The sequence below is a fragment of the Micromonas pusilla genome (genome assembly GCF_000151265.4).
Source record: "Micromonas pusilla CCMP1545 genomic scaffold MICPUCscaffold_18, whole genome shotgun sequence".
Taxonomy (NCBI): domain Eukaryota; kingdom Viridiplantae; phylum Chlorophyta; class Mamiellophyceae; order Mamiellales; family Mamiellaceae; genus Micromonas; species Micromonas pusilla.
The window spans coordinates 150,434-177,153 of record NW_003315899.1 but is presented as its reverse complement, the minus strand read 5'-3'; the positions used below and the strand labels follow the sequence as shown (position 1 = coordinate 177,153).

Sequence of the window (26,720 nt, the reverse complement as noted above, 5' to 3'; positions counted from 1 at the left end):
AGGAGGAGGAGGACGCGAGCGGGACCGCGACCGCGACGGCCGCGGCGCGACGAAGCAATCGCGACCGCGCGAGCGGCGACGACGGCGACGACGACGCGTCGCCGCCGGCCGCGCGCGTCGTCGTCGTCGTCGTCGCTCTCGCCGACGCGTCCGCGTCGTCGGTCGTCGTCGCGTCCGCGTCCACGGCGTCGTCGCGCGAGGACGACGACGCGCGCGCGGACGCCGCGCGTCGACCGCGGCGCGTCGTCGTCGTCGTCGACGTCGTCCGAGTGCTGCCGGCGACGCGCGCGCCAGCTGGCGTCGTCCTCGCGGGGCATCGAGATCCGACGACGCGGACGGCGCGCGGCGACGGCGACGCGCGCGCGGCCGAGGCGGCGGCGGCGGCGGCGGCGGCGCGCGGAGGCGACATCGCGGCGAGAGTCGTCGTCATCTCGAGGGGACGACCGTCGCGGGGCGCTCGGGTGTGCGACGACGACGCGCGATCGAGCCCTCCGAGAGGATAAAACGTAAACGACGCGCGCGCAAGCGCGAGAGAGTCCAGATTTTTCTGTCGATGCCCTCCCCCACCGCGCGCACTCCCTTCCGCGCGGTCTTCCTTCCATGTCGCAGCGCGCGACTTCGACTTCGACGCAGCCGAGCGCGCCCTCTCTCGTCGAGCCCTCTCTCGTCGAGCCCGCGCGCGCGGAGACGACGGCGAGCGCGACCGCGAGCGCGACGACCGACGGAGACGCGAGCGAGCGCCTCACCGTGAGCGACGACGCGATTCGGTTCACCGCGAAGCTTCGAGGGGAGATCCTCGACCGCGTCGACGCCGAGAGCGCGACGCTCGATCGGCTGTTCGACGCCGCGACCGAGGAGAGGTCGCGGTGAGGGAGGGAAGACGCGCGACGCGGCGGCGGCGGGGATGGCGAAGAAGCGAGCGCGCGCGATGTCGCCGCCGCCGCCGACGACGACGACGACGACGACGACGCACCTCCCGCGTCTCCCCGACGAGATCTGGGAGCGCGTGATCGCCCATCTCGACTTCGTCTCCGTGTGCGCGCTGCGCCAGTGCGATCGACGCATGCGATCGAGTCTCACGGACGGCGAGGACGTGTGGGAGCGGCTGTGCGCGCGGCACGGGTTCTGGAGGAGCGTGGACGCGACGAAGCGGTGGGCGAAGCTCGTGACGGAGAAGAAACGATCGGGGAAGGACCGCATCCGCGCCGGTACCTGTGCCTTCTTCTCGGATACATACGCGTGGCGCGGGTGGAGGGCGTTCTTCATCGAGTGCGTCGGCAAGCTCCGCGGCATTGCGACGAGGGAACGCGAACGCGGTCTTCTGTTGGCGGACGGAAAGCGCGAGGAGACGAGAGCGGCGCGGGAGGCTTTGCTCCGCGAGCTCGTAGCGATCACGGAACGCGACGAGCGACTGAAGAGGGAGAGATCCGTGGCGAGCGGCGAGGACGAGCTGAAGCGCTTAGAGCACGAACGGTTGGAGAACGGAATATACGCGGGTGTGTATTCGAAACGACTGAAGGCGGCGCAGAAGCGAGAGGAGGAGGCGATCGCGGCGTTTGAAAAATTAGTGGACCAACCGCTGTTACGAGACGGGCTCATCAATTTGCGATGGACGGACAAGATGGATTTCAACGACCACGTGATGAAGCACTCCGTCGCGCGGCTGCGGGTGAAGAACGCGGGAGCGACGGAGGTGCGGTGGACGGAGGGCGACGGCGGTTTAAAGAGCGAGAGTACAAGGTGACGCGGCGTAATAAACGTCGCCGCGAAATACCTAAAATAGACCACCGGACTCGTAGTCTACCTTCGCTCTCGTCAGTCGGTCACTTCTTCAGCTCCACGATCGCCTCCGCCTCGACCGGGATCCCCAATGGCAACCCCGCGCACCCCACGGCGCTCCTCGAGCTCTTTCCCGCGGGCCCGAACACGTCGATGAACAAGTTGGCGAGGCCGTTCACCACCGCGGGTTGTTTCGTGTACTCTGACGAGGGTCGAGGGAGGGTCGGGGTGGAGTTGAAAGGCGCGTCAGGGGTGGAGTTGAAAGGCATCGCGTGCGGGGATTGAAAGCGAGAGACGCCGGGAAGTGAAGTCCTTAAGGAACGGCGTCCACCTCGCCGACGCGGTCGTATGGGGACCAGTCCGATACTATCTTATAGAACGCGCCTGAGGTGCAGTTGACGAACCCGTTCACCTTGACCACCCTGGCGATGACGTCAAGGCTGCCGAACTGCTGCCGCATCGTCGCGAGCATCGTGAGCCCGACGACGCGCGCCGCCTCCACGGCTTCGTCGTCCGTGAAGTCGTCGGAGCCGCACTTGCCCACGACGAGGCTTCCGTCCGCGTTTCGAGGGACCTGGCCGCTGCGGGGTCGTTCCATACAAGCGAACGTCGGGGTGGAGTTGAAAGGCGTCAGTTGGAGTCGTTGAAAGGCATCGAGGGCGGGGATTGAAAGCGAGGGATCCTGGGCGGAGAGATGCGCCGGGAAAAGTCCTTAAGGATCGGCGTTCACCACGCCGACGCGGTCGTACGGGGACCAGTGTGGGATACTAGCTAGAACGCGCCTGACGTACGCGAGGTCGCCGACGAGGACGACGGGGTAGAACACCCCCGCGGGGTTTGTCGCGACGCGCCCGTCGAGCTCCAGGCCGAGCTGCGCGACGCGCTCCTCCGGGGAGCCGTCCTCGTGCCACGCGGGAGGCGTCGCCGCGCGCAGGGCGTCCAGCTCCGGCGTCGTCGCGCGCGCGAGATGATGATGATGACGACGACGATGAGGTTTTAATCCGGACGACGACGGCGCGCGCGACGGACGCGCGCCGCGTCGGTCGTCGCCGCGCCGCGCGAGCGCGGCGGTGGCGTACCCCGCGACCGCGCTGGACGCGGCGAGCGCGACGACGAGAGAAGGGCTCGGCATCGCGGGTCGCGTGGAGGATGCGATGCGATCGACGCGTGTCGGAGTAATAAGGGCGGACGAGCGGAGGGAGCTCTCGGAAGTTGACGTCGCGACGGAGACGCCGAGGAGCTGTTGTGTACGCGTAGTACGTAAAAAATGCGATTTCGTATGTAAACCAGTTAGCCAGACGCGCGAGTACGATTCGCCGTGTACCCGTTTAGGGGTCAAACGACGCGATGATGTCCCCAACCCCGTCGTGAGGCAGAGGCGCGCGCGCCCCCCGTCGAGCCCCGTCCTCCGTCGCGATGGCGCCGCGCGGAGACGAGGCGCCGTACGAGGGCGACCCGTACGTCGGCCCCGCGGACCTGACGTGGATGGTCCGACGACGCGCCGGCGTCGGCGGCGGCGAGGGCGGGATATGGCCTCCGCAAACGCGCGAGACGCGCGTCGCGCGCGCGGACGCGGACGCGAACGGAAACCCGCGCCCCACCGCGACGCAGGTCGCGGCGACGGTCAACTCCCCGGAGCGATACGCGGCGTACGACGACAACGACGGGCCCGCGGACCTGGAGAAGATGGTGCGACGGCGCGCGGGCGAGCACGGGGGCGAGGGCGGCATCTGGCCCGCGCAAAAAAAGTGGACGCGAGGGAAGCCGTTCGATCCGGAGGACATACCTATCGACCACGTCATCCCCGCGCGCGCGATGCGGCCGATGGACCCGGGCGAGCTCGTGTCGAAAGCGGAGGAGCTCGTCTCGTCGTTCAACCCGGCGCGGATGACGGTCGACGCGCACGCGGACGAGCAGATTCTTCGGTGGAACGTCCGCGAGGCGAACGACGAAACCTTCCTGCGCCAAATCTTTTACGGCTGCGTGCGGTACAAGCGCATGATCGACGTGCTCGTCACCGCGTTCTACCACGACAACGCGTCGTGCACGCTGCGCAGCGACAGAGACATGTACTGCGTGTACGCGTACTTGGCGCTGCAGCGACTGGAAGAGCTCGGGTTCGGGCAGTACCGAAGGCTGATCGACGCGAAAGGTGCGTTCTATACACTGGTCCCCATACGACCCCGTCGGCGTGGTGAACGCCGATCCTTAAGGACTTTTGCCGTCGTCTCTCTCCGCCCATCACCCCTCGCGTTCAATTCCCGCCCGCGTTGCCTTTCAACTCCATCTGACGCCTTTTAACTCCACCCCGACTTCGCTTTGTATGGCACGAAAGACCCGCAAAAGATGGTGACGTTCGTCAAATACGTCTTCAACGCCAAAACCTTAAACGAACGCGTGAAGGACGAGTGGCTGAAGCTCTACGACGTCCCGTACGTCGCGAACATGATAGAGAGCGTGCTGCACTTCGCCGGGGACGCGGACGCGCTCGTGGAGCACATGGAGGAGCGCGTCTTTTTCATGAAAAAAGTAGACGACCACGGACGGTTCTCCGAGAACGATTACGTCGACGCCGGGTCGGAGACGGCGCTGATGTCGAACGCGCGGCTGACCGGTCGAAAGTCATTCTCGAAGCGGACGACGAAGGTGGAGCCGTTCAAGTTCACCGAGGGGAAGCCGAAGCCGCTGCCGGTGAAGGAGACGATCCCGCCCGCGCCGAAACCCAAACCGGTGCCGGCGTCGAACAAACCCAACCGCGGGCCCACCGCGGAGCAGAAGGCGCTCGCCAAGGCGCGCGAAGAAAACAAGCGACTCGCGGCGGAGAAACTCGCGCGCGCCGAGGCGTTCAAACTCCGATGCCACGAGCGTCCGATGAACATAGACAAGGTGCGCGCGGAGGTGATCGCGACGCGGGAGGCTCGACTCGCCGCCAACGCGGAGTTCGCGACGGCGCGACCGCTGCCCGCGTTTTACTCCAAGCTCGACGACGGCCCGGAGGTGCCGTTGAAGCAGACGGCGGCGAGCATCTTGCGCGAGGACGCGTTGTATAAGAAGAAGCAGACGGAGGAGGCGCGAAATATGGAGTCGTTCGAGATGGGTCTGAGGGATACGAGCGAGTACGACCGGTGGAAAGCGAAGGAGGACGCGAGGGACGCGGAGGAGAGGCGAGCGCTCGTCGAGGCGAGGATCAAGGTGCGAAATCTTGAGCCGCTCACGTTCGATCTGTTTTTTCACCCACCGCACCGCCCGGTATCAACATTCATTTGATCGCGTGGGTCCCTTTCAACTTACTGACCGATGCCATATTATTTCGTACGGCGCGACCCTCGCTCAAGGCGTCCGAGGAGGCGTTCGATAAGGCGTTGAAGGCGAAGCGCGACGCGGCGGAGGCGAACGCGCGAAAGGTGGAGTCGCTGCGGCTCGAGGCGCTGGCGTTGGAGGAGAAGCGCGCGTCGGAGGCGCTTCGCGTGCGCGAGGAGAACGAGGCGAGGCGCGCGCAGGTGTTGGAGGAGCGGGAGCGGCGCGACGAGGCGATCGCGAAGCTCAGGTGCGTTCTATACAAACGTGTTTCACCCATCGCCCGGTTTCAACACTTGATCGCGTGGGTCCCTTTCAACTGACCGATGAACTATTTTTGTATGGAACGGCCCTCAGGGAGGAGAAGCGAGTCATGGGGGAGAAGCGCGCGTTGGAACGCGCCGAGGCGGCCAAGGCGGTGTCGCACCGAAAGCGCGCGGAGCTCGCGAGAAAGGCGGACCTCGCGCGACAGATCAGAGCCCTGGAGCGGTGCCCGAAGAAAAACGTCAAGGACGCGGAGGCGGAGCGGAGCGGCGTCCACCCCGGAAACGTCCCGCTGTGGGAGGACATGTCCATCGCGGAGCTCAGAGAGCGGCTTGTTGCCGCGAAGAAGCGGAAGAAGGAGGAGGAGGAGGAGGCGCGTCGAGCCATCGTCCGCGCGCGAAACGAAAAGAAGGAGATGCTCAGCGAACGCCTCGGACACATCCGCAAGGTGCGCGAGATCGCCGAGACGAGCGCGACGCTGCGACGAGCGACGACGGCGGAGGAGAAGGCGCGGCGCGAGGCGGCGTTGAGGGAGAAGAACGAGGCGGACGCGGCGGCGTTGCGAGAGAAGCTCGCGCGGAGGAAGGCGCGCGCGGAGGCGGACGCGATCGAAGCCGCCGCCGCGGGGAAAGCCGCCGCGTTCAAGGCGTTTCAGATCGACGGCGCGAGCAAGGAGGTTTTGGAGGCGCGCAGGAAGCACGACGTGAAGATGGGGTATCTGCGGACGGAGCAGGCGCGGCGGGACAAGGCGCGCGAGGACGAGGTGAGACTTCAGACTGACTCTGACTCTGACCGCTTCCCGCGCGACCCCGTTGCGTTCGTTTCTTGAGGCGCACTGTTCTTTCGCGCGCTCGCCGTGAACCTCCTCACGTTCGTTTCGTTTTTTTTGACACGTGGTGACGATATCCACCAACCACATCCCCGCGTTACTGACACGTGTCTTCCCTCGACCAATCACGATGATAACCTTACAGGCGTTCGTCGAGAAGACGCGGCGCGTCGTGACGACGACGAAGAAGAAACAAAACGCCGCGGAGCGGAAGGAGCGCGACGCGTACGTCGAGCGGTACGACGCGCGACTCGAACAGCTCGCGACCGAGAACGACGCGCGCGCCGCGGAAGAGTCCGCGCGCAAGAAGGATCTCGTGGAGGGTAGACGCGAGGAGGAGGCGGCGATTCGCGATCGGTTCTCGACGCTCGGTTCGGTCAAAGCGGAGGTGCAGCCCGGGGGACTTCACGCGTCGGGTGCGTTCTTTACACTGGTCCCCATACGACCCCGTTCGCGATGTGAACGCCGTTCCTTAAGGACTTTTCCCGTCGTCACTCTTCACCCGCGCTTCCCTTTCAACGTTTGACCGGTAAGACGTTCGACTGACCGATCGCTTCACCCACGCAGGTCTGCTGACGACGCGTCAGGACTCGCACATGGGGACGTCGAGGGAGACGTACTTGATGGACGCGCAGAACGTCGCTCCGGGGACGACGGGGCGGATGCGTGCGGAGAGCACGCGGAGGAGAGGCGAGTCGGGCGTGCGGTTGGAGCACCCGGAGTGACGGCGGGGAGACGGAGAGAGGGAGGGACGGAGGGACAGACGACGCGAGGCGCGCGCGAATTACGTTTTAGTAGCGCGCTCTTCTCTCTCTGATCGGTCAGTCGAACGTCTTACCGGTCAAACTTACGTTGAAAGGGAAGCGCGGGTGAAGAGTGACGACGGGGAAAGTCCTTAAGGAACGGCGTTCACATCGCGAACGGGGTCGTATGGGGACCAGTGTGACGAACGCGACGAAAAATCGATCGATCGATCATATCATCAGTACGGGCGGTACCTTCCTCCGCCGCGCCCGCCGCCGCCGCGCCCGCCTGAACCGCCGCGTCCGAACCTCCCCCCCCCGCCGCCGCCATAGGTTTGATAAAACGCCGGCGCCGTCATGGCGCCAAACATCGGCGGCATCATCGCGTTCATCCCAGCCATCCCCTGCGACGCGACGAGCGCGCCGTACGCGCCGTACATCCCGCTCGGGTTCACCGTCATCATCCCGCCGCCCGGACCCACGCTCGCGCCCATCCCGTAGCCGTACCCGTACCCTCGGTCGTCGTAACGCCCCCCCCTTTGGTTATTACGGTACCCGCCCCCGCCGTCTCTGTCTCTTCTTCCTCCTCCTCCGCCGCCGCCGCCGCCGCGCGCGTGCGAATCTCGCGGCGCGTCCACGTCGATGCGCTTGCACTGGATGCGCTTGCCGTCGAGCTGGTGGTACCCGCCGCCCTGGGAGCCGTCGCCGTCCTCGCCCGCGGTGAAGACGGCGTCCGTGGCCTCCTCCGCGTCGAAGGTGACGAACCCGAAACACCTCGATTCGCCCTTGTGGTCGCCCTGCGTGTGCCGCATGACCTCCGCCTTGACGACGTCGCCGAACTGCGAGAAGTACTGAGGGTCGTTCCAGGGTGGAGTTCAAAGGCGTCAGATGGAGTTGAAAGGCGTCATAGGGTCGGGGATTGAAAGCGAGGGACCCTGGGCGGAGAGATGCGCCGGGAAAAGTCCTTAAGGATCGGCGTTCACCACGCCGACGCGGTCGTATGGGGACCAGTGTGAATGTGAACGCACCTCTCGCATCGAATCCTCCGTCGTCTCTCGCGTCAGACCGCCGACGAACAGACGCTTCGCGGCGGCGTCCGCGCGCGCGGCGTCGGCGGAGGACGCGTTGGCGTTGGCGTTCTCGCCGCCCCTCGACGACGACGACGCGAGCTTCGCGTCGACGACCTTGCCGTCCACCTCGAGCGGTTCCACCCGAGTTGGCGCTGCTGTTAAAACATCGACGTTGGAATCGTCGTCATCGTCCTCGCCGCCGCCGCCGCCGCCCTCGTCGTCGCCGCCGCTCTTGGTCTTCTTCTTCTTCTCCGCCGCTTCAGCCGCCTGCTTCTTCGCCGTCGCGGACGCTTCGATCGCGCTCGCCGCGTCCGCCGCCTCTCTGAACGTCACGAACCCGAACCCGCGCGATCGCCCCGTCGCGCGATCGATCATGACCACCGCGTCGATCACTTCCCCGAATCGTCGACCGAAGTATCCGCAGAGCGTCTCCGCGGTCGTGAGCGGGTGCAGGCCTCCGACGAACACTTTGCAGTCGGCGACGGCGCGCGACGGCGCGGCGGTGGCGGGATCCGGATCGGGGGAGCTCATGACGGACGACGACGGACGCCGACGACGCGAGTGGGCGCGCGTCGTCGATGTCGATCCATTATTATTAAATTCAGTCTTTGGATGGCTGATGAGGGCGGTCGGTCGTCATCGCGGTCGGTCGCACTTTCGACGAGTCGCGAACGCTAAATCGTCAGCTGGCGGAAGACCGCTTGTCGTAAAACTAAAAGGTACTACTTTCCCCTCCTCCGAGACGCGTCCACATCCATCCGTCGTCGCGCCTCGCGACCGCACCACCGCGCTCGTCGTCCGCTCGCTCGCTCGCACGCACGCCGCGATGAGCTCCCTGCGAGAGGGGAACTCCGAGGCCGCGGGGTTCAAGACGCGGATACCGCGCCCCGCGCCGAGGACGCCGACGACGCAGGCGCCGTCGCTGTCCGCCGCGACCGAGAATAATGATAACGTCGTTCCGCCCGAGCCCGCGAGCGTGTCGTCTAAAGCGCAGCCGCGCGCGACCGCCGCGGGCGTCAAGTCCGCGCTCGCCGCCGCCGCGGTGCGTCTCGCGTGCGCGTCGCAACGCGACGCGTCGCATCGCGACTAGGGCGTCGAAAGCGCTCGTCGCCGGCGACGTCGGATCTCGTCTTCATTTTTCGTCGTCGTCGCGTCCATCCGTCGCATCCATCGTCTGAGCCCGTCCGTGCCCCTAAATTCCCTCTCTCCCTCCCTCGAAATTAATCACCCGCAGTCCCGCGGCGGCCGCTCGACGAACAAAGACAAAGAGAACGCGCCGTCGAGCGCCGCGAACGACGCCGCGGGCGCGACGACGACCGCGACCGGGACGAAGCGCAAGCCCGCGTCCGCGCCTCACGCGTCCCCCGGCGCGAAGAAACGAGGCGCGCGCGCGGCGGCGGCGGCGGCCCCCGCCGCGCCCCTGGCGGCCGAGTTCGACGCCGAGTACGACGCGCTCTTGGCCCTTAAGCTCGCGACGAAGGACACGAAGTTTGACTTCAAAGCGCAGCTCGTCGTCGCCAAGGACTTTACCGCTCGCGCCAAGGCGTTGATGAAATCGATGCGCGACGCCGTCGCGGCTTCCAAGAACGCCGTCGCCGACGCGCGCGACGAGCTTCTCGCGGACGTCGACGACGCCGAGGCGGCGGCGAAGGAGGCGAAGCGAGAGGCGGCGTCGATCGCGGCGGCGCTGGACGCCGCGCGCGCGGAGGCGCAGACGTCCGCGGCGTCGCTCGCGGCGGCGACAAAGCGCGAAGCCGCGTTGGCGAAGGCGCGTTCGTATGATTCACACTAGTCCCCGTACGACCGCGTTGGCGTGGTGAACGCCGTTTCTTAAGGACTTTGAATCCCGCCGCAACTTTCCGCCCAGGGTCCCTCGCTTTCAATCCCGACACACCTCGATGCCTTTCAACTCCGCTTCTGACGCCTTTCAACTCCACCCCGATATCATCGCTTTGTATGGAACGGCCCTCAGCGCGGCGAAGAGACCGCCAAGGCGCTCGCGACGTCGCGCGCGAACGAGGCGTCGCTGACGGAGAAGACGAACGCGCTCGCCGCGGAGCTCGCGCCGCTCCGCGAAAACCTCGCGCGAGAGCAGACCGCGCACGCGCTGCTGCAGAAGCAAGCGAGCGATTCCATCGCCGCCGCCGCCGAAGCCGGGGAGAAGATTTCGAGCTTGTTGACGCAACAGGCGAGACAGACTGCTTCCCATACGACCCCGTTCGCGCGTCGCGCGCCATTCCTTAAGGCGTTCTTTCCTTTCGCGCGCTGTGAACCTCACGTTTGTTTTGACACGTGGTAAAGATATCCACCAATCACGTGCGCGCGTGACTGACGCGTGTCTTCTCTCGACCAATCATAACGCAGGCGGCGTCGCGCGAGGAGCTCGGGACGCTGAAGGGCGCCAACGCCGCGCTCGAGGCGCAGCTCGACGCGGCGAACGAGAAGGCAGCCGCGCGAGAGCGAGAGGCGGCGCGAGAGGCGGAGGAGACGAACCGCCTGCACGCGTGCGTGGCGAAGACCAAGGCGGAGAGAGACGCCGCGGAGCACTCTCTGGCGGAGTCGAGGGAGGAAGCCGCGTCGGCGCGCGCGTCCGCCGCGGATGCCTCCGTCGCCGTCGCGGAGGCCAAGACGAGGTGCGCGCGGTTAGAGGACGCCGCGGAGCACGCCGCCGGGGACTTGGCGCGGGCGATCGCGGACGCGGAGACGGCGAGCGCGAAGCACGTGGAGGCGTCCTCGGAGGTGGCGCGGCTGAAGCCCGCGCTCCAAGCCGCGGAGGAGGCGCGCGCGAAGACGGAGCGCGACGCGGCGATTACGGCGGCGAACGCGGAGAAGGAGCGGCTCCGGCTCGAGAACGAGCTCAACGCCGCGACGACGCTTCGGAGGGCGCTCGAGCCGAGGGTCGAGTCCCTCGGCGCGGAGCTCGCGGAGTCGCGAGCGGACGCCAAGATCGCGCGGTGAGACTGGTTCCCATACGACCGCGTTCGCGATGTGAACGCCGTTTCTTAAGGACTTTCCCCGTCGTCACTCTTCGCCCGCGCTTCCCTTTCAACGTTCGTTTTGTTTGACCGGTGATGAGACGCACAATTGACCGACGCGTTCGTTCACCCGCGACAGGAGCGAGATTGACCGCCTGCGGAAAGGGTTCGACGAGTCCAAGGACCGCGTCGTCGCCACCGACGCCGAGCGCCAAGCCGCGGTGGCTGAGGCGACGACGCTGAAGCAGCTCGTGAGCGACCTGGAGCGCGAGCGCGAGGTGGTCGCGTCGAAGCTGTCCGCCGCGGAGGCGGCGCTCGAGGTGAGACTGCTCCCCGTACGACCCCGTTCGCGATGTGCACGCCGATCCTTAAGGACTTTTCCCGGCGCATCTCTCCGCCCATCCCTCGGTTTCAATCCCCGACCGCGTCGCCTTTCAACTCCGACTGACGCCTTTCAACTCCACCCCGACTCCACCCCGTCAACCTCGAGGCGTCGCGCGCGGAGTGCGTCGGCCACGGCGCGCGCGCCGACGCGGCGGCGCGAGAGGCGTCCGAGGCGCGCGCCGCCGCCGCGGACGCCGCCGCGCTGTCGTCGCGCCTCGACGCGCTGCGGCGAGCGCACGACGAGCAGTCGGAAGCGCTCGCGGCGGCGCGGCGGCAGGTTGCCGACGCGTCGGCGAACAGCTCGACGGCGCAGCAGCGACTGAGGGAGCGCGAGGCAGTCGCGGAGAGCGTGGAGGGACGCGTCTCGCTTCTCGAGGCGCTGCTGTCGCAGCGAGAGGCGGAGCTGAGGCAAGCCGCCGTCGTCCGCCGCGCGTTGCACAATCAAGTCCAGGAGCTCAAAGGGAACATCCGCGTGTTTTGCCGCGTGCGGCCGCCGTCCAAGGACGGGCGCGAGGAGCGCGTCGACGGCGGCGGCGGCAGGGACGGCGACAAGCCGCTGCTCTCGCTCGCGACGCGCGGCGAGATGGCGGGGAGACGGGTGTGCGTCGCGCCGCCGGGGGGGACCAAGGCGTTTGAATTCGATTTCGACCGCGTCTTTGGCGCGGACGCGTCGCAGAGGGACGTGTTCGAGGAGATCTCGCACCTCGTGCAGAGCGCGCTGGACGGGTACAAGGTGTGCGTGTTCACGTACGGGCAGACGGGGAGCGGCAAGACGTACACGATGCTCGGGGACGGCGAAGACGACGAACGCGAACGCGACGATCATTCGCGGCTGGACGGCGAGCCTCTGGACGGCGACGAGGGCGAAACGAACCCGTCGCGCGGGCTCATCCCGCGGTCGATCGAGCAGATCTTCGCGGCGAGGGACGCCGCGGCGGCGGCGGCGGCGGAGGACCGCGGCGCGACGCCGCCGTCGCTCGAGGTCACCGCGTCGATGATTGAAATTTACAACGAGGACATCATCGACTTGCTCGGGCCCAAGTCTTCGTCATCATCCGGAAGCACGACGAAGCACGACGTCAAGCACGACGCGAGCGGGAAGACCACGGTCACGGGGTTGCGGACCGTCGCGGTGTCGTCCCCCGCGGAGGTTGCCAAGGTGATGAAGAGGGCGCAAGCCGCGCGCAGGACGGCCAAGGCGCGTTCTCCTTGCACTGGTTCCCATACGACCGCGATCGCGTGGTGAACGCCGATCCTTAAGGACTTTTGCCGGCGTATCTCTCCGCCCACCCCTCGCTTTCAACGTTCGTTTATTAACGTTCGATCGCGTCTTCGGTCCCTTTCAACTAACTGCTCGCTGACCGACGAACCGCCCACCCTCCCCTCCCTCAGACGGCGATGAACGATCACTCCTCGCGGTCGCACATGGTCTTCACGCTCGCGCTGGACGGCGTCGACGCCACCGGTCGCGTCGTGCACGGCGCGCTCAATCTCGTCGACCTCGCCGGGAGCGAGCGGCTGTCGCGCAGCGGCGCGGTCGGTCAGCAGCTGAAGGAGGCGCAGGCGCGTTCACGTGATTCACACTGGTCCCATATATGACGACCCCGTCGGCGCGGCGCGCGCCGTTTCTTATTAAGGACTTTTCTTCCCAGCGGCGCATCTCTCCGTCCGCCCCTTCCTTTCAATCCCGACGCACACACCTCGACGCCTTTCAACTCCATCCATCTGACGCCTTTCAACTCCTCCACCCCGACGTTCGCTCGTGTGGACCACGCTCGACCCTCAGGCGATCAACAAGTCGCTGTCGGCGCTCGGCGACGTCATTACGTCGCTCGCGAACAAGGACGCGCACGTGCCGTTCCGGAACAGTAAGCTGACGTATCTGCTTCAGAACGCGTTGGGGGGCGACGGGAAGACGCTGATGCTCGTGAACGTCGCGCCGGGGGTGGACAGCAGCCAAGAGACGCTGTGTTCGCTGAGGTTCGCGTCCAAGGTGAACGACTGCGCGATGGGACGAGGCAAGTGATCGATCGATGAGGACCGAACGGGACGGGATCGAATTCGACGGGGGGGGGGGGGGAAGTACATACTGATGACTGTACGCGAATCGTATATATATCATATCGTTCGTTCATCTACTGTATTTGCGTCGTCGTCGTCGTCGTCGTCGTCGTCGTCACGCGGTCGCGCGCCTCGGGACGCCGGCGTTCACCTCGCCCGCCTGAACCGCCGCGTCGAAAGCCGCCAACGTCTCCCTCGCGTGCGTCTCAGGGTCGTTCCATACAAAGCGATGGCGGGGTGGAGTTCAAAGGCGTCAGGTGGAGTTGAAAGGCGTCGAGGGCGGGGCTTGAAACCGAGTGGTGGGCGGAGAGATGCGCCGGCAAAAGTCCTTAAGGATCGGCGTTCACATCGCCAACGCGGTCGTATGGGAACCAGTGTGACTCGAACGCACCTCAATCTCCCCCGCGGACGGCCTCGATGCCGGGTCTCTCCGCAAGCACGCGGCGATGAGACCGACGAGCGCGTCGCTTCGACCGCTCGGTAGCGTCAGCGTCGACGGCAGCGCGTGAGAAGACTGGTCCCCATATGATGACCCCGTTCGCGCCGCCGACGTCTCTCCCGCCGCGCCAGCTGGCGCGCCGAGGCCTCTCCTGACCTCCGCGCTCGGCTTTTCCCCCGCGGCGGCTTCGTACAACGTCGGGGTGGGGTTGAAAGGCGTCAGTTGGCGTTGAAAGGCGTCATAGGGTCGGGGATTGAAAGCGGGGGGTGATGGGCGGAGAGAGACGACGGCAAAAGTCCTTAAGGAACGGCGTTCACCACGCCGACGCGGTCGTATGGGGACCAGTGTGAGATAGAACGCACCTTCGTACAACGTCGCGCCCAGCGAGAAGACGTCCGCCGCCGGCGTCGGCGGCGACGTGTGCGACATCGAGAGCACCTCCGGGGCGACGTACCCGCCGTCGCCGTCCTGGAGCTCCCACCCGCTGCCGCGGACGTACGCGACGCCGAAATCGCCGAGCTTGTACGTCCCGCGCTCGTCGAGAAAGACGTTGTCGGGCTTGACGTCTAAGGATCGTTCCATACGAGCGATTGTCGGGGTGGAGTTCATAGGCGTCAGTTGGAGTTGAAAGGTATCGCGGTCGGGGATTGAAAGGGAGGGGTGGGCGGGGAGATGCGCCGGCAAAAGTCCTCAAGGATCGGCGTCCACATCGCCAACGCGGTCGTATGGGGACCAGTGTATAGAACGCGCCTAAGTGTAAGATGCCGTACTCGTGAACGTGCTTCAAGCCGCTCGCGATCTCCTTCGCGAGGCACCACACGTCGCGCTCGTCCACGAGGCACCCGGGCGGGAGCCGCTCGAGGCACGCGCCGAAAGAGCCGCCGACGCAGAGCTCCGTCTGACAGAAGAAGTGCTTATCCTCCTGCCACGCGCGGAAGTATTTGACGACGTTTTCGTGCGCGGGGAGAAACGTAACCGCCTGAGGGTCGAGGGTCCATCGTTCAAAGCGACGTCGGGGTGGAGTTGAAAGGCGTCAGATGGATGGAGTTGAAAGGCGTCAAAACCGAGGGGTGGGCGAAGAGAGACGACGGCAAAAGTCCTTAAGAAACGGCGTTCACCACGCCGACGCGGTCGTATGGGGACCAGTGTATAGAACGCGCCTCAACCTCGTGCGCGTATCTCGTCCGCTCGCTCGCGCCGTTGAACGGCGCGGTGATCTTCTTCACGCAGTACCTCTGGTCGCTCTGCTTCGAGCGCACGAGCCACGCCTCGCTGGTTTTCGACCGACCGATGCGTTTCTCGAAGTGGAAGTGATCCGCGAAGAGAAATTCGTGCGGCGACGACGAGAGCTCGCCGCTTCCCGTCGTCGTCGTCGTCAAAAAAATCGAAAAATCATCCCCGCCGCCATCTCCGCCGCGGACGTCGAGGCGGGTAACGCCTCCGATGCCGCCGTTTTTTCCTCCTCCATCACCACCTCCCCCCGTCCCGCCTCCAACTTCGCTCCCCAATCGCACGCTGCTCGTGCGCGCGAGGTTCGTGCTCACCAGCAGCTTCGTCTCGTCGAGAGAGTCCCAACGCGTCAGCTTCGCGCGCGCCTTGGGTCGCGTCGGCGTCGGCGGCGTTCTCCCGCCGCCGACGCCGAACGCGGGGGAGACGTCCGCGGGCGCGTGGTTCGAGTCCTCGCCGCCGCACAGGAAGGAGGCGTGGCGCTCGAACGACGACGCGCCCGCGCTTGACGTGGACGGGCCCGCGTCGTCGCAGTTCGCGGCGATGACGCGCGACGGCCTCGGCGCGGGCGGGGGCGTGTACGATGCGTTTCTCGACGTCATCATCCCGAACCCGGTCCCGCCGCCCGTCCCGAACGACGGCAGCGCGGCGGCGAACGCGTTCGGCTCCATGGGCGTCATCGGCGTCGACGCGCCGGACGCGCGGTCGACGTCCATCGCGTGCGGTTCGTTCGCGTCGTCGTCGTCGTCGACGTCGTCGCCCCGCGCGAGACTGGATCTCGCGCCCCCGCGCGACTTCTTAGTGTTCCGCTGCTCGCGGAACGACGCGCTGCCGCCCCCGAACGGGGGGCGCGCGCCGTCTCCGACGCCGCCGTCGCGCTCGTCGCCCCCCGCGGCGTTCAAGTTCAGCGCGGGGATCATCAGCACCGAGACCGGGGAGACGTGCAGCCCTCTCTTGTGCCAGAACGACGACGCGGGCGTCGTCGTCGTCGTCGTCGTCGTCGTCGCGTTCCGATGGAGCGACGCGCCTCCTCGTTCTCCTCGTTTGTTTTTTCCTCCTCCGCCGCCGCCGACGTCCCCGGACGTCAGCGGCGAGACCCCGTCGTCGACGCCGAAAGCGCGGACCGCGTTCGGCGGCGTCGCGGTCGCGCTCGCGTCCGCGACGACGCCGCCCTCGCGGAGGCGCAGCGACGCGAGCCTCTCGACGTCCATCCCCGGATCGAACATCGTCCGTTGCGCGCCGCGGGCAATGCGACGCCGCGAGGCGGACGAAGGCTGACGACCCAAATTTGAATAATCACTGCCAGGCCCAGGCAGCGGAAACTCGCCAGGTGGCGCATAAGGTCAATTTTTATTTATGCGCGGTCGTGTCCTTTTCGGAATTTCGGAACGCCTCGGAACTCACAACACCCCTCCCTTCTCCGCGACGACGCGAACGAACGAGATGGGCGCTCCCCGCGTCTTCCTCGTGCGTCCCGCCCGAGCTCGTCGTCGTAGTCGTCGTCGTAGTCGTCGTCGCCGCCGCGCGAACGAACTTGAACGCGTCGAACGCTCGATTGTCATTTTATTTCGTCAGAGCGCGATCGAACGAACCCCCTCTCCGCGCGTCAACGAAACGAACCGACGCTCTCCCCTCTCCTCCCCGGCCGCAGACCGGCTTCGTGACGGTCACGAACCCGGAAGAGTTCATGAAGTACCCCGGCCCCGTGGTCGAGCAGTTAACCAAGGCGGGCGCGGGATACGTCGGCGCGAAGGGCGACTTCGCCGCGGACGCCGACGCCGTCGAAGACGCGTCCGATGTCAGGCGCGTTCTGGTTACACTGGTCCCCATACGACCGCGTCGGCGTGGTGAACGCCGATCCTTAAGGACTTTTCCCGGCGTCTCTCTCCGCCCACACCACGGTTTCAATCCCCGCCCTCGACGCCTTTCAACTCCACCCCTGACGCCTTTCAACTCCACCCCGACGTTCGCTCGTATGGACAACTACCCTCAGCCTCGCGCCGGTCATCGAGTTCCCGAACAGAGACGCGTTTCTCGGATGGTGGAACTCCCCGGAGTACGCCGCGGTGAAAGCGCTTCGCGTGGACAACAGCCGCGCCTCCATCGCGATGATAGAAGCGAACTTGCTCCCCGAGGGCGCGGACACCTCCAAGTTCGGCGCCTACGTGAGCACGCTGAAGAAGGCGCGTTCGCGTTATTTATTACACTGGTACCCATACGCTCCCGTTCGCGAGGTGGACGCCGTTCCTTAAGGAGTTCTTTCGTTTCGCGCGCTGTATGATATCCAACCTCACGTTTGTTTGTTTTGACACGTGCGTGAGAACGCCATCCACCAATCACACGTCCGCATACCTGACACGTGTCTTCCCTCGGCCTATCGAACGACGACCCCACACGTGGCAGTTCACCGACAAGGAGCGATTCCAGGCGGAGTATCCGCCGCTCATGAAGGCGAACAACGCCAAGTTCAACGCGACGATGATCGCGCGCGTGCCGTTCCGCGGCGAAGGCTCCGAGAAGATGGTGGCGCAGGAAAACTGCGACGCGTACGACTTCGCGGTGCTGATTGGATTTCAAACGATCGAAGACGCGGTGAAGTACTTGCGCGACGAAGAGTTCGGCGCCAAACAAACCGCGGTGCGCGTGGCGACGACGACGGGTCCGCTCGCGGCGATCAAGGCGACGAACAAGACGGACGGGCCGTTCCCGCAGTACTCCGGGGTCCCGCACGACCGTTAATTAGGGCTTGCTACTTAATCGCGACGCTCGAGTCGAGCGCGGCTGGCGGCTGGTTGGGTGTCACGGAAGTACAAGTACCTCAGTCGTCTCGCGTCGCGTAGACAGCTATAGAGTCTAAATAACGAACAGTACGCGTCCGAAGCTCGAAGCTCTCACCGCTCTCATCACCAACCGTGCAGCGCGTGATCGCCTTCCCCGAACGCCTCGCGCACTTCCAGGCCGAGGTACTCCTTCGCGCGCGCGCGCACCGCGGCGAGGCGAATCTCGCTGTCGCGGAGGATCGGCGCGAGCGACGCGAGCGCATCCGCCGCGGGCGTCGGCTTTTTCAGTCGCCTCCTCCGCGGCGGCGGGGTCGCCGCTTCGGGGCGGGGCTCGCGGTCGCCGCCGTCGCCGCCGTCGTCGTCGTCGTCGTGAAACCAGAACACTCCGCCCTTGGACGTCAGCGTCGTCGTCACCGTCGACGGGAACGCGCCGAGAGGATCGCGCGCTCGGGCTTCTTCTTCAGACTGGTCCCCGTACGACCGCGCGCGCGAGGTGAACGCCGTTCCTTGAGGACTCACGGCGGGCACCCACGCGCGGCGATCGCCGCTGCTTTCGCCGCCGCCTCTTAAGCTCTTAGCCGCCGCCGCCTCTTTCGCCGCCTCGTTCGCCGCATCGCGCTCGAACCGATCGAACGACGGCAACGACGCCGCCGCCCTCGCGGCCCTCGCGGCCAACGCGCTCTGTTGTTTTTCGCTCGCCTCGTCGTCGCCCGCCATCATGACGGCCGCCTTGGGGTGGAGTTCATAGGCGTCAGTTGGAGTTGAAAGGCGTCGAGGGCTGGGATTGAAAGCGGGGGGTGGGCGGAGAGATGCGCCGGGAAAAGTCCTTAAGGATCGGCGTTCACCACGCCAACGGGGTCGTATGGGGACCAGTGTAAGGAGAACGTGCCTTGGCGTCCTCCCACCGCCTCGCGACGGAGGCGACGTCGGCGCGTTTTTTATGGAGCGTCAGCCCAACCTTCTGGGCGACGGCCACGAGGTCGTTGACGACGCTCCCGATGCCCGGTAACGTCGCGCGCGCGGCCGTTACGTCGTCCGTTGCGTCTTTATCGTCCGAGCTCTCCTCCTCCTCCTCCGACGCGTCCTCGTCGTCGTCGTCGTCGTCGTCGTCTCCGTCGTCGTCCGTCTCCGTCTCCTCCCCCGCCGCCGCCCTCGCCGCCGCCTCCTCCGCCTCCTCAACCTCCTCTTGCTCCGCCACGCTCTCCATCCACCGCCAGAACGTCGCCGCGAGCGCCTCCGTCTCCGCCGCCGCCGCGCGCACGCCCGCGGTGGCGAACATCGCCTCCGCGTGCGCGCGTCTCCGTTCGTGATCTTTCGCGAGCGACACTTCGTACGCGCTGAGAGGCGCCGGTCGGAGCCCGCGCTCGTCCCTCGCGGTGAAGTGCGCTCTTTGCATCGCCTGCGTGGCGCGACCGGATTGGTCGAGGGAAGACACGTGTCATTCACGCGGGGATGTGATTGGTGGATATAGGATATCCCACGTGTCAAAACGAACGTGAGGTTGGTTCATAGCGCGCGAATGAACGGGGTCGCGTGGAGGGCAGTCTTGTCGGGTCGTCTCACGTGGATCGAATGCCGGCGCGACGCGCGCGCGCGCTCGAGCTCGTGGAGGTGCGACACTCGCGCGTGCAACCGCTGCATCAGCGCGCACGCCTGCTTCGTCACGACGCGCTCGCGGACGGCGGCGGCCACGGGTTGGGATTGACCGCTCCCGCCGGGGATGGCGTCGACGGCGGCGTCGGCGGCGCGAACGAACGCGGCCTGTCGTTCGATCGATTCGATAGCGGACGTCCGGTCAGTTGAAGAACCGCGGCGCAGCGTGGGTCGGGTCGAGCGAGCGAGCGAGCGTTGAAACCGGCGGGTTAAAAAAAAGTCCTTAAGAAACGGCGTTCACCACGCGAACGCGGTCGTATGGGAAGCAGTCTGGGAAGCAGTCTCCCTCACCTCCTCCTCCTCCGCTGCGATCGCCGCCGCCTCCGCGCGCGCCGCGTCCGAGGACGGGTACGGCGGCAGCGGCGTTCGCGGCGACGGCGGGGAGAGGCGCAGCGTTTGTGCGGCGGCGTCCGCGTGCGCGCGCGCGAAGACGTCGAGCGTTCGCGTGAGCCACGCGAGCGCGAAGAGAAGCGCGCGCGAGCCCTTGTCGGACTCCGCGTCGCGATTCGCCAGCGTCCGCGTCTTCTTCTTCTTCTTCTTCTTCTTCGCGAGCGCCGCGTCGGTCATCTCCGCGACCGGCTCGACGTCGTCCAGCTCGTCGACGTGCGGGTACGCGTGCGCTCTCAGGTATACGCGCGCGAGCGTCGCGCACTCGAGGTCCTCCTTCGCTTCCCTTCGCGCGTCGCGCGCGTCCTCGCCGTCGCCGTCGCCCCTGAGATCTGACGACGACGCCTCGCCCCCATCCTTGCCATCGCATCGCGCTCGCGCGATCGCGCGCGCGGCCACCTCGGGATCCGGGAACCCCGCGACGGCGACGAGCGCGAGGTCGTGCAGCGCGCGCCACAGCGCGGAGGTCGCGGAAGCGTGCCCGAACTTGGCGCGGCGGAGGAGCTCCGAGGTGAGCGCGCCGCGGGTTCGGTCGGACTTGGAGGACGACGTCCGCGATGGGCGGCCCCGCGCGTCCTCGGATCGCCCGCCTCCGCCGGCGGACGGCGCCGCGCCGAGGCCGACGCCGAGCTGGTTCAGCGCGCGCACGAGGTGCTCCAAGCACGCCCGCGCGGAGGAGGAGGAGGAGGACGAGGACGAGGACGCCGCCGCCGCGGTCGCCGCGCGCTCGCGCGTCGTCGTCGGCATCGCGCGCGATCGATTTGAACCGTCGACGCGCAGCTTTCGGCGTTGATGAACACGTTTTTTATCCGCCGTACTAGTTTTTTATGTATTTGCGTATGAGCAAACAGTTAGACTATCATGACGCTAACTACCTACAGTACTACACCCGCTCCGGGTGATGCAACGCCGTGGTCAAAAACGCCGCGCTCGCCGCCGTCCCGGGCCTCTCCCCTCTCACCCGCCCTTCCCCGAACCCCTCGAACGCGCATCCGAACCCGACGACCGTGCCCTTGCACTCGCGCTTGTGCGTCTTCCAGTCCTCCGCCGCGCACGCGTCGGAGCAGTACCACGCGGCGCCGCACCGCGCGCACGGCGCGAGTCGCGTCGACGAGCGCGCGGCGGTTGATTTTTTGGAGGAGGCTTTCTTTTTGCCGACTTTTTTTGTGGGTCGACGGTACGCGCGAAGCGATAATAACATCGAGGTGGAGTTCAAAGGCGTCAGTTGGGGATGGGTTGAGAGAAACGCACGCCGGGAGATACAGTAATAATAAAGTCCTCGAGGAACGGCGTTCAACACGCGGCCGGGGTCGTATGGGGACCAGTCACGCGCCTTTTTCGTCAACCGCGCGCGCGCGTTCTCGGTCGCGCGCGCTTCCGCTGTACGCTCGGACGCCGCACGCGCCGCAGACGGCCATCCCGAGCGTCTTCGGCACGCCGCCCTTCCCCGCGCGGCCGCACGCGGCGACGACCGCGGCGGCGGCCGCGCGCGCGTCCGGCCGCGCCGCCGGCGTCCGCGGCGGCGGCGGCGGCGGCGGCGGCGGCGGCGACGGTTTTTTTTTTGTCGCCGCCTTCGCCTTCGCCGCAGCCGCGGCGATGTCCGCGGCCGTGGACCGACGCACGCTCGCCCGCGGCCTCGCGTCCGCGACCGGCGCGCGCGTCTTCTCCGGGCTCGCGATCGGCGACGCGTCGCGCGCGATCGCGGGGACGTGGTAGACGCGGGTCGCGGGTCGCCACGCGCCTCGACGCGTCGTCGTCGTCGCGTCGTCGTCGTCGTCGTCGTCATCCTTCGCGTCCTCCGCCTCCTCCGCGCGCCACCATCGCAGGTTCGCGCGGTGGTACCGGCTCCGCCGCCAGTTCGCGCTCGTCACGCGCGACGCGACGTCCTCCTCGCCCTCGAGCTTCTCCGGCGTTCCCGGCGCGTCCCTCTCCGCGGCGGGCGGCGGCGGCGGCGGGGCGTCCGCGTCGTCCCACGGGTCGGGCCGCGCGGCGATTCGCGCGAGATCCGCGCGGCGCGCGTCGTCGTCCTCGCGCGCGCGTCGCTCCGCGTCCTCGCGCCTGGCCGCCGCGCGCACCTTGGCGTCGCGCAGGCGCGCCGCGCGCGCCTCCGCGTCGGGGGGTTGAGGCGCGGCGTCGTCGAGCGGCGCCGGCGACGCCATGGGCGCGGCGCGATGTGGGTGTTAGTTGACCAACGGCCGAGAGCGAGAGCTGAGATGACTAGCCTAGCTAGAGCGTGGATTTTTGAAAGGCAAAACGTTTTTTTTTCATCGATCTCACCGATCAAGCGGCTCAATTTTTGAAAGCAAATCGGCCCACGTTGTTACTCTCGGGCCCGAATTCTCGAAGAATCAATCGATCGTCACGTCGATCGTCACTCGCGCGGGCGCGCGACGTCATGAGCGACGAAGACGGCGACGGCGACGATGACGAAGAAGAGTACGAGCGCGTGACGTTCGCGGAGGTCCTGCCCGCGGCGGCGGACGACGACGGCGTCGCGGCGTTCTTCGCGGATCGATGGTGCCGCGACGACGTTCACTCGTGGAGCGTGATTCGCCCGAACGACGACGACGACGCGCGCGCGCGCCGCCCCGACGACGACGTGCTGCGACGCCTTCGCGCTGGGTTCTGCCACGGCGACGCGCACGCCATCATCGCCACGTGCCGCAAGCCGTCGAACGCGAAGTTCACGGAGGACGAGATAGAGGAGATGGTCGGCGACGTCCGGTCGCGCGGCGCGACGCTGGATCTCCCGTTTTGCTTCGCGGACGGCGCGCGAGAGCTGCGACGCTCGCTCGCGCGCATGGCGTTCCGCGCGGACGCGCGCCGAGGCGCGCGCTCCTCGGACAACGTCGCGGCCCTGGAGTGCGCGAACGACGTCGAGGTCGGGGTGTATCTCTCGAGCGCGCGCGGCGCGGAGGCGGGATGGCACTACGACGCGAATCACAACGTCACGATTCAGCTCTACGGCTCCAAGGAATGGCACACGGTGCCGAGCGGCAACGTGAACGTGGAGTCCGCCCGCGGCGCGAGCGACGCCCCGCGGAACGTCTTCGAGCTGCGCGACGCGCCGCCGGACGTCGCGAGCGCGAGCGTGACGCGGGTGTCGCCGGGCGCGGTCATCTACGTCCCTCCGGGGTGTTGGCACAGAGTCGTCCCGACGGAGGACGACGACGGCGTGTGCCTCTCCGTCGACGTTCGGGTCGGGTCCGTGACCGAACTCAGGTGGTTAATGGAGAACCTGCACACGGCGATGTGCGGGTATACTGCGCGCGAGAAGGCGACCAACGCGACGTTGATGAAAAACGCGGTGAGCGACGCGCTCCTGAGAAAAGCAATGCGCTTTTTCTCTTTATTGGAGGCGTCAGCGGATAAAGATTTTTTCTTCCCGATTCCGCGCGCGCTGCCGTTCGAGCACGACTTATCCGATGGGTTAGATCTGTGCGCGTCGCTTCAGTTCCTCCACGAAAGTCTGCCGCCGGACATACACGAGTTCCTTCCTGCGAGTATGGTCGAAGCAGAAGGGAATTTGCTCTACAATTCCATGGTTATCCTGTCGAAAACGCGCGCGCCCGATCAAAACGGCGTGTATCTTTGCATGCGCTCGACGTCGAAGCTGACGAACATGGACTACATGCGGTTCAAGATTCTGTGTCCAGCTCTGCTCGAGCCCGGGATCGACCTCCTCATCGGGGAGATGTGCTACCACGAGGGTGAAGACACAGAAAAGCGAAACGCGCACAGAGAATCCGTTCACGCAGAACACTGCGAAAAGGACCCGACGTATCGCAAAGCGTGGGGGGACCTCGAGGATGTTCTCGTGTGGGCGCGCGTCCTTAAGCTTAATATACCGAAAGAGGATATGGCCGTCGCAGAGCCGTCGCAGAGCAAGGGGTCGGTAGCTCCCAAACGACAGCGGCGGTAGCGGTCCAAGGTAACAACTTAGTCTATAATTTGTGAAGCGGAGTTTCAACTGAAAACTGACAACGAGAAAATCACGGAGGAGGCGAGCGGGCGCCGCAGACGACGTCGCGACGTCGCGTCCGCGTCGCGTCGCAAACGCGCGCGCGCGGCGACGCTCCCCCCGCGCGCATCCACCCGTCCCCCCGCGCCGCGCCGCGCCGCCGTCGCCGTCGACGTCGCCGTCGTCGCAGCGCGGCGCGGCAGCGCGAAATCGAACGCGCGCCACCCAGCTGTCGCTGTCGCCGCGTGTCGCCGCTCGCCTGCCCGCCTCCCTACCATTGATCCATCATCGCTCCGGCCCACCCTTCTTCGACTCCACCGACGATGGCGAGCGCGAAGGACCACAAAGAGCGCGGGAACGCCTTCTACACCCGCGAGGAGTTCGCCGCCGCGATAAAGTGCTACGACGCCGCGATCGCGCTCGAGCCCGCGAGCCCCGCGCTGTTCACCAATCGCTCCGCCGCGCACTTCGCGTCCGGCGACTACGAGAGATCGCTCGCGGACGCGAACGCCGCGACGGCTCTGGATATCAAGTGGACGAAAGGGCACTACCGCGCCGGCGCCGCGCTCGTGGAGCTCGAGCGGTACGACGACGCGATCGCGGCGTATTCGCGCGGGCGAGACGCGGACCCGAGCAACGCGCGGGTGAAGGTTGGGCTGGAGACCGCGGAGCGGTTGAAGCGAGAGGCGCCCGCGGACTGGCGAGACGCCAAGTCGCGAGGCGCGTACTACGTCGTATCGTATCGTATCGTATCCGATGTCTGTCGTCCGACGTGGCGGTTTGGCGTGTTTTCATTCGCTTTCACGCTGACACGTCATCAATTCCTCCATCGTCTCGTCCAATCAGGAAACGACGCGTACCGAGCCGGGGCGTACGAAGACGCCATCCGGTGGTACGGCAAAGGGTTGAAGCTCCTCGCCGCGGAGAGCGCGGAGTCCGGCGCCGACCACGACGAAGCGCGCGCGACGCTGCTGACGAACCGCGCGGAGTGCAACAGACAGCTGTGCGAGATCAAGGCGGTGATAATCGACTGCGACGAAGCGTTACGTTTATCTCCGAAGAACGTGAAGGCGCTGTTGCGAAGGGGGCTGGCTTTCGAGTACATGGAGAAGAACGACCTCGCCGCGGCGGATTTTAAAAACGCGTTGTTGCTTGACGCGAAGAACGCGGTCGCGTCGGAGGGGTTGCGAAGAGTCGCCGCGTTCAAGGACGTCATGGGGTTACCAGAAGACGCGGAAGAGAAGAAGAGCGTGACGGCGTGAGCGACGACGGTTGCGACGACGGACGGAGAGAACTCGAGGGAGAAAGTTAGCGCGAGTACGTAGAACAGATTTTTTTTTCATCCCAGCCATCCCTCGACCGTCCCGTCGTTCGTTTCGCTCGTCGTCGCTCGTCGCTCGCCGCTCGCTCGCTCGTCACTCGAGCGCGTCGCGGTACAGAAATATCTCCTGCTGCTTGAAGTACCGACGGTCTTCCTCGTCGACTAAGACCAAGTTCAGGTAGTACTTCACGTTGAACCGATTCGCGACGTTCTTATACGTCGGCGTGAGGTCGTACGGGGATAAGAAGAGCCGCACCGGCGCGGTCTGTCGTTCGATCGATTCGATAGGGGACGTCCGTTCAGTTGAACCGCGGCGCAGGGTGGGTCGGGTCGAGCGAGCGAGCGTTGAAACCGGCGCGGAAAGTCCTCAAGAAACGACGTGCACCGCGCGAACGGGGTCGTATGGGGACTAGTCTCAGTCTCCCTCCTCACCTCGCCCTTGACGGGCGCGCCGTCCATCACTTCAAACTTCGCCACCGTCTCGCTCTCGTTGTACGTGTTCGCGCCCGCGCCCGTGCTCTCGCGCCGCCGTATCTCCAGCTCCATGTGTTTGATCTTAATTCGCACGAGCAGGAAGTGAATCTTCCCCACGACGCAATCGCGCAGGTGATACTTAGCCTTGGCGTACTCGAACTCGATGTGGAGGCAGTCCTCGATGCCGACTTCCATCTTGATCGCCGCGTCGTTCTCGGGGGGTACCGAGACGTTCCTGATTGATTTGATTGGTGGGTTAGGTGGCGGGAAGTGATGCGATTGGTTGGGACGTCGAAGGGAAGTGATGCGATTGGTTGGGACGCGGGGCCGGCTCAGGGAAACCAAAACCAAAACCAAAAAACCAAAAAAACGCGGCGCGCCGTTCACCTGACCACGAACGGGAGGTCGTGCGTGACCGTCCCGCCGTACGTCCGCGTCACCGTCGTCCTCACGACGTACCGGCACCGCGCGTTTATCCCTTCGTAACTCTCGTGCGGCATCTCCACGTCCTTGAAGACGAACGGAATCTCAGTGACGCCGATGAGGTCCCCCGCCGGTCGCGCCTCTCTCGCGAGCGCGACGAAATCCCACGCGTGCCTGATGCGATGATGATTGGTCGAGGGAATCCACGTGTCAGTCATGCGGGAACGATATTGGTGGACGACTCGTCCACGTGTCAAAACGTGAGGTGGTGCACAGCGCGCGAAGGAAGGGAAGGGTCGAATGGGAAAAGTTCTTAAGGATCGGCGTTCACCACGCGAACGGGGTCGTATGGGAAGCAGTCTCACCCGCGGTCGAAGCCCATCTCGATCTGCCCGAGTACCTCCACCTTCACCCCCAGGTGGTCCACCTTCGACCCCGGCGGCGTGGTCAGCGTGATCGCGCCCGCGATCGTATCCCCGGTCGTGTAGAGCCGCGTCGGCGTCGTCGCGACCCCGCCGGATGATGCATCGCTCTTGACGCTGACCGTCCGCGTCGAGCTCGCGTCGGAGGGTTCCGCGAACGTCGCGCCGACGGTCACGGTCGGTCCGAGGCCGAAAAAGTCCATCGATGGGGTGGGGGCACTCTCAACACCC

The 26,720-nt window shown here is 66.1% G+C and overlaps 11 protein-coding genes across 11 annotated transcripts; 5 read left to right on the top strand and 6 right to left on the bottom strand.

Moving 5' to 3' along the window:
- Window positions 1-426: 426 nt before the first annotated feature.
- MICPUCDRAFT_67762 (uncharacterized protein) lies at window positions 427-1,599 on the bottom strand (the record flags this gene model as incomplete). Its single annotated transcript, XM_003064627.1, has 1 exon — window positions 427-1,599. The coding sequence occupies one exon, from the start codon at window positions 1,597-1,599 to the stop codon at window positions 427-429; it is 1,173 nt and encodes a 390-aa protein (XP_003064673.1).
- A 224-nt stretch (window positions 1,600-1,823) lies between these two features.
- MICPUCDRAFT_54630 (uncharacterized protein) lies at window positions 1,824-2,911 on the bottom strand (the record flags this gene model as incomplete). The annotated part of the gene is made up of 3 exons (XM_003064626.1): window positions 1,824-1,979; window positions 2,102-2,461; window positions 2,510-2,911. The coding sequence occupies 3 exons, from the start codon at window positions 2,909-2,911 to the stop codon at window positions 1,824-1,826; spliced, it is 918 nt and encodes a 305-aa protein (XP_003064672.1).
- A 284-nt stretch (window positions 2,912-3,195) lies between these two features.
- On the top strand, window positions 3,196-6,169 carry MICPUCDRAFT_49292 (uncharacterized protein; the record flags this gene model as incomplete). The annotated part of the gene is made up of 4 exons (XM_003064745.1): window positions 3,196-3,931; window positions 4,115-4,971; window positions 5,115-5,326; window positions 5,434-6,169. The coding sequence occupies 4 exons, from the start codon at window positions 3,196-3,198 to the stop codon at window positions 6,167-6,169; spliced, it is 2,541 nt and encodes an 846-aa protein (XP_003064791.1).
- Window positions 6,170-6,320: 151 nt separating this feature from the next.
- MICPUCDRAFT_54627 (uncharacterized protein) lies at window positions 6,321-8,513 on the bottom strand (the record flags this gene model as incomplete). The annotated part of the gene is made up of 3 exons (XM_003064625.1): window positions 6,321-6,585; window positions 6,737-7,763; window positions 7,941-8,513. 2 exons carry the CDS (start codon window positions 8,511-8,513, stop codon window positions 7,152-7,154), a joined length of 1,185 nt encoding a protein of 394 aa, XP_003064671.1. The 3' UTR covers window positions 6,321-6,585; window positions 6,737-7,151.
- Window positions 8,514-8,808: 295 nt separating this feature from the next.
- Window positions 8,809-13,367, top strand: MICPUCDRAFT_71089 (uncharacterized protein; the record flags this gene model as incomplete). The annotated part of the gene is made up of 8 exons (XM_003064744.1): window positions 8,809-9,024; window positions 9,217-9,750; window positions 9,955-10,170; window positions 10,347-10,936; window positions 11,097-11,277; window positions 11,448-12,539; window positions 12,734-12,904; window positions 13,128-13,367. 8 exons carry the CDS (start codon window positions 8,809-8,811, stop codon window positions 13,365-13,367), a joined length of 3,240 nt encoding a protein of 1,079 aa, XP_003064790.1.
- A 378-nt stretch (window positions 13,368-13,745) lies between these two features.
- Window positions 13,746-16,279, bottom strand: WEE1 (uncharacterized protein; the record flags this gene model as incomplete). The annotated part of the gene is made up of 3 exons (XM_003064624.1): window positions 13,746-14,407; window positions 14,559-14,820; window positions 14,951-16,279. 3 exons carry the CDS (start codon window positions 16,277-16,279, stop codon window positions 13,746-13,748), a joined length of 2,253 nt encoding a protein of 750 aa, XP_003064670.1.
- A 210-nt stretch (window positions 16,280-16,489) lies between these two features.
- On the top strand, window positions 16,490-17,946 carry MICPUCDRAFT_49772 (uncharacterized protein). The gene is made up of 4 exons (XM_003064743.1): window positions 16,490-16,535; window positions 16,720-16,871; window positions 17,062-17,251; window positions 17,472-17,946. The coding sequence occupies exons 1-4, from the start codon at window positions 16,512-16,514 to the stop codon at window positions 17,805-17,807; spliced, it is 702 nt and encodes a 233-aa protein (XP_003064789.1). The 5' UTR covers window positions 16,490-16,511; the 3' UTR covers window positions 17,808-17,946.
- Window positions 17,947-17,971: 25 nt separating this feature from the next.
- On the bottom strand, window positions 17,972-18,565 carry MICPUCDRAFT_54622 (uncharacterized protein; the record flags this gene model as incomplete). The annotated part of the gene is made up of 1 exon (XM_003064623.1): window positions 17,972-18,565. The coding sequence occupies one exon, from the start codon at window positions 18,563-18,565 to the stop codon at window positions 17,972-17,974; it is 594 nt and encodes a 197-aa protein (XP_003064669.1).
- Window positions 18,566-22,283: 3,718 nt separating this feature from the next.
- Window positions 22,284-23,868, top strand: MICPUCDRAFT_67754 (uncharacterized protein; the record flags this gene model as incomplete). The annotated part of the gene is made up of 1 exon (XM_003064742.1): window positions 22,284-23,868. One exon carries the CDS (start codon window positions 22,284-22,286, stop codon window positions 23,808-23,810), a length of 1,527 nt encoding a protein of 508 aa, XP_003064788.1. The 3' UTR covers window positions 23,811-23,868.
- An 823-nt stretch (window positions 23,869-24,691) lies between these two features.
- MICPUCDRAFT_8078 (uncharacterized protein) lies at window positions 24,692-24,958 on the top strand (the record flags this gene model as incomplete). The annotated part of the gene is made up of 1 exon (XM_003064741.1): window positions 24,692-24,958. A coding segment is annotated over one exon (267 nt), but the record flags the coding sequence as incomplete, so codon positions are not given.
- A 306-nt stretch (window positions 24,959-25,264) lies between these two features.
- On the bottom strand, window positions 25,265-26,692 carry MICPUCDRAFT_37150 (uncharacterized protein; the record flags this gene model as incomplete). The annotated part of the gene is made up of 4 exons (XM_003064622.1): window positions 25,265-25,435; window positions 25,603-25,879; window positions 26,032-26,241; window positions 26,433-26,692. The coding sequence occupies 4 exons, from the start codon at window positions 26,690-26,692 to the stop codon at window positions 25,265-25,267; spliced, it is 918 nt and encodes a 305-aa protein (XP_003064668.1).
- Between the last annotated feature and the right edge of the window lie 28 nt (window positions 26,693-26,720).

Bases quoted from the DNA above. Each gene is read 5' to 3' on its own strand.
- MICPUCDRAFT_49772 (XM_003064743.1), top strand. From the start codon at position 16,512: ATGGGCGCTCCCCGCGTCTTCCTC. The intron at 16,536-16,719 runs GTGCGTCCCGCC...CCCCGGCCGCAG, and splicing joins GCGCTCCCCGCGTCTTCCTC to ACCGGCTTCGTGACGGTCAC. The intron at 16,872-17,061 runs GCGCGTTCTGGT...AACTACCCTCAG, and splicing joins GAAGACGCGTCCGATGTCAG to CCTCGCGCCGGTCATCGAGT.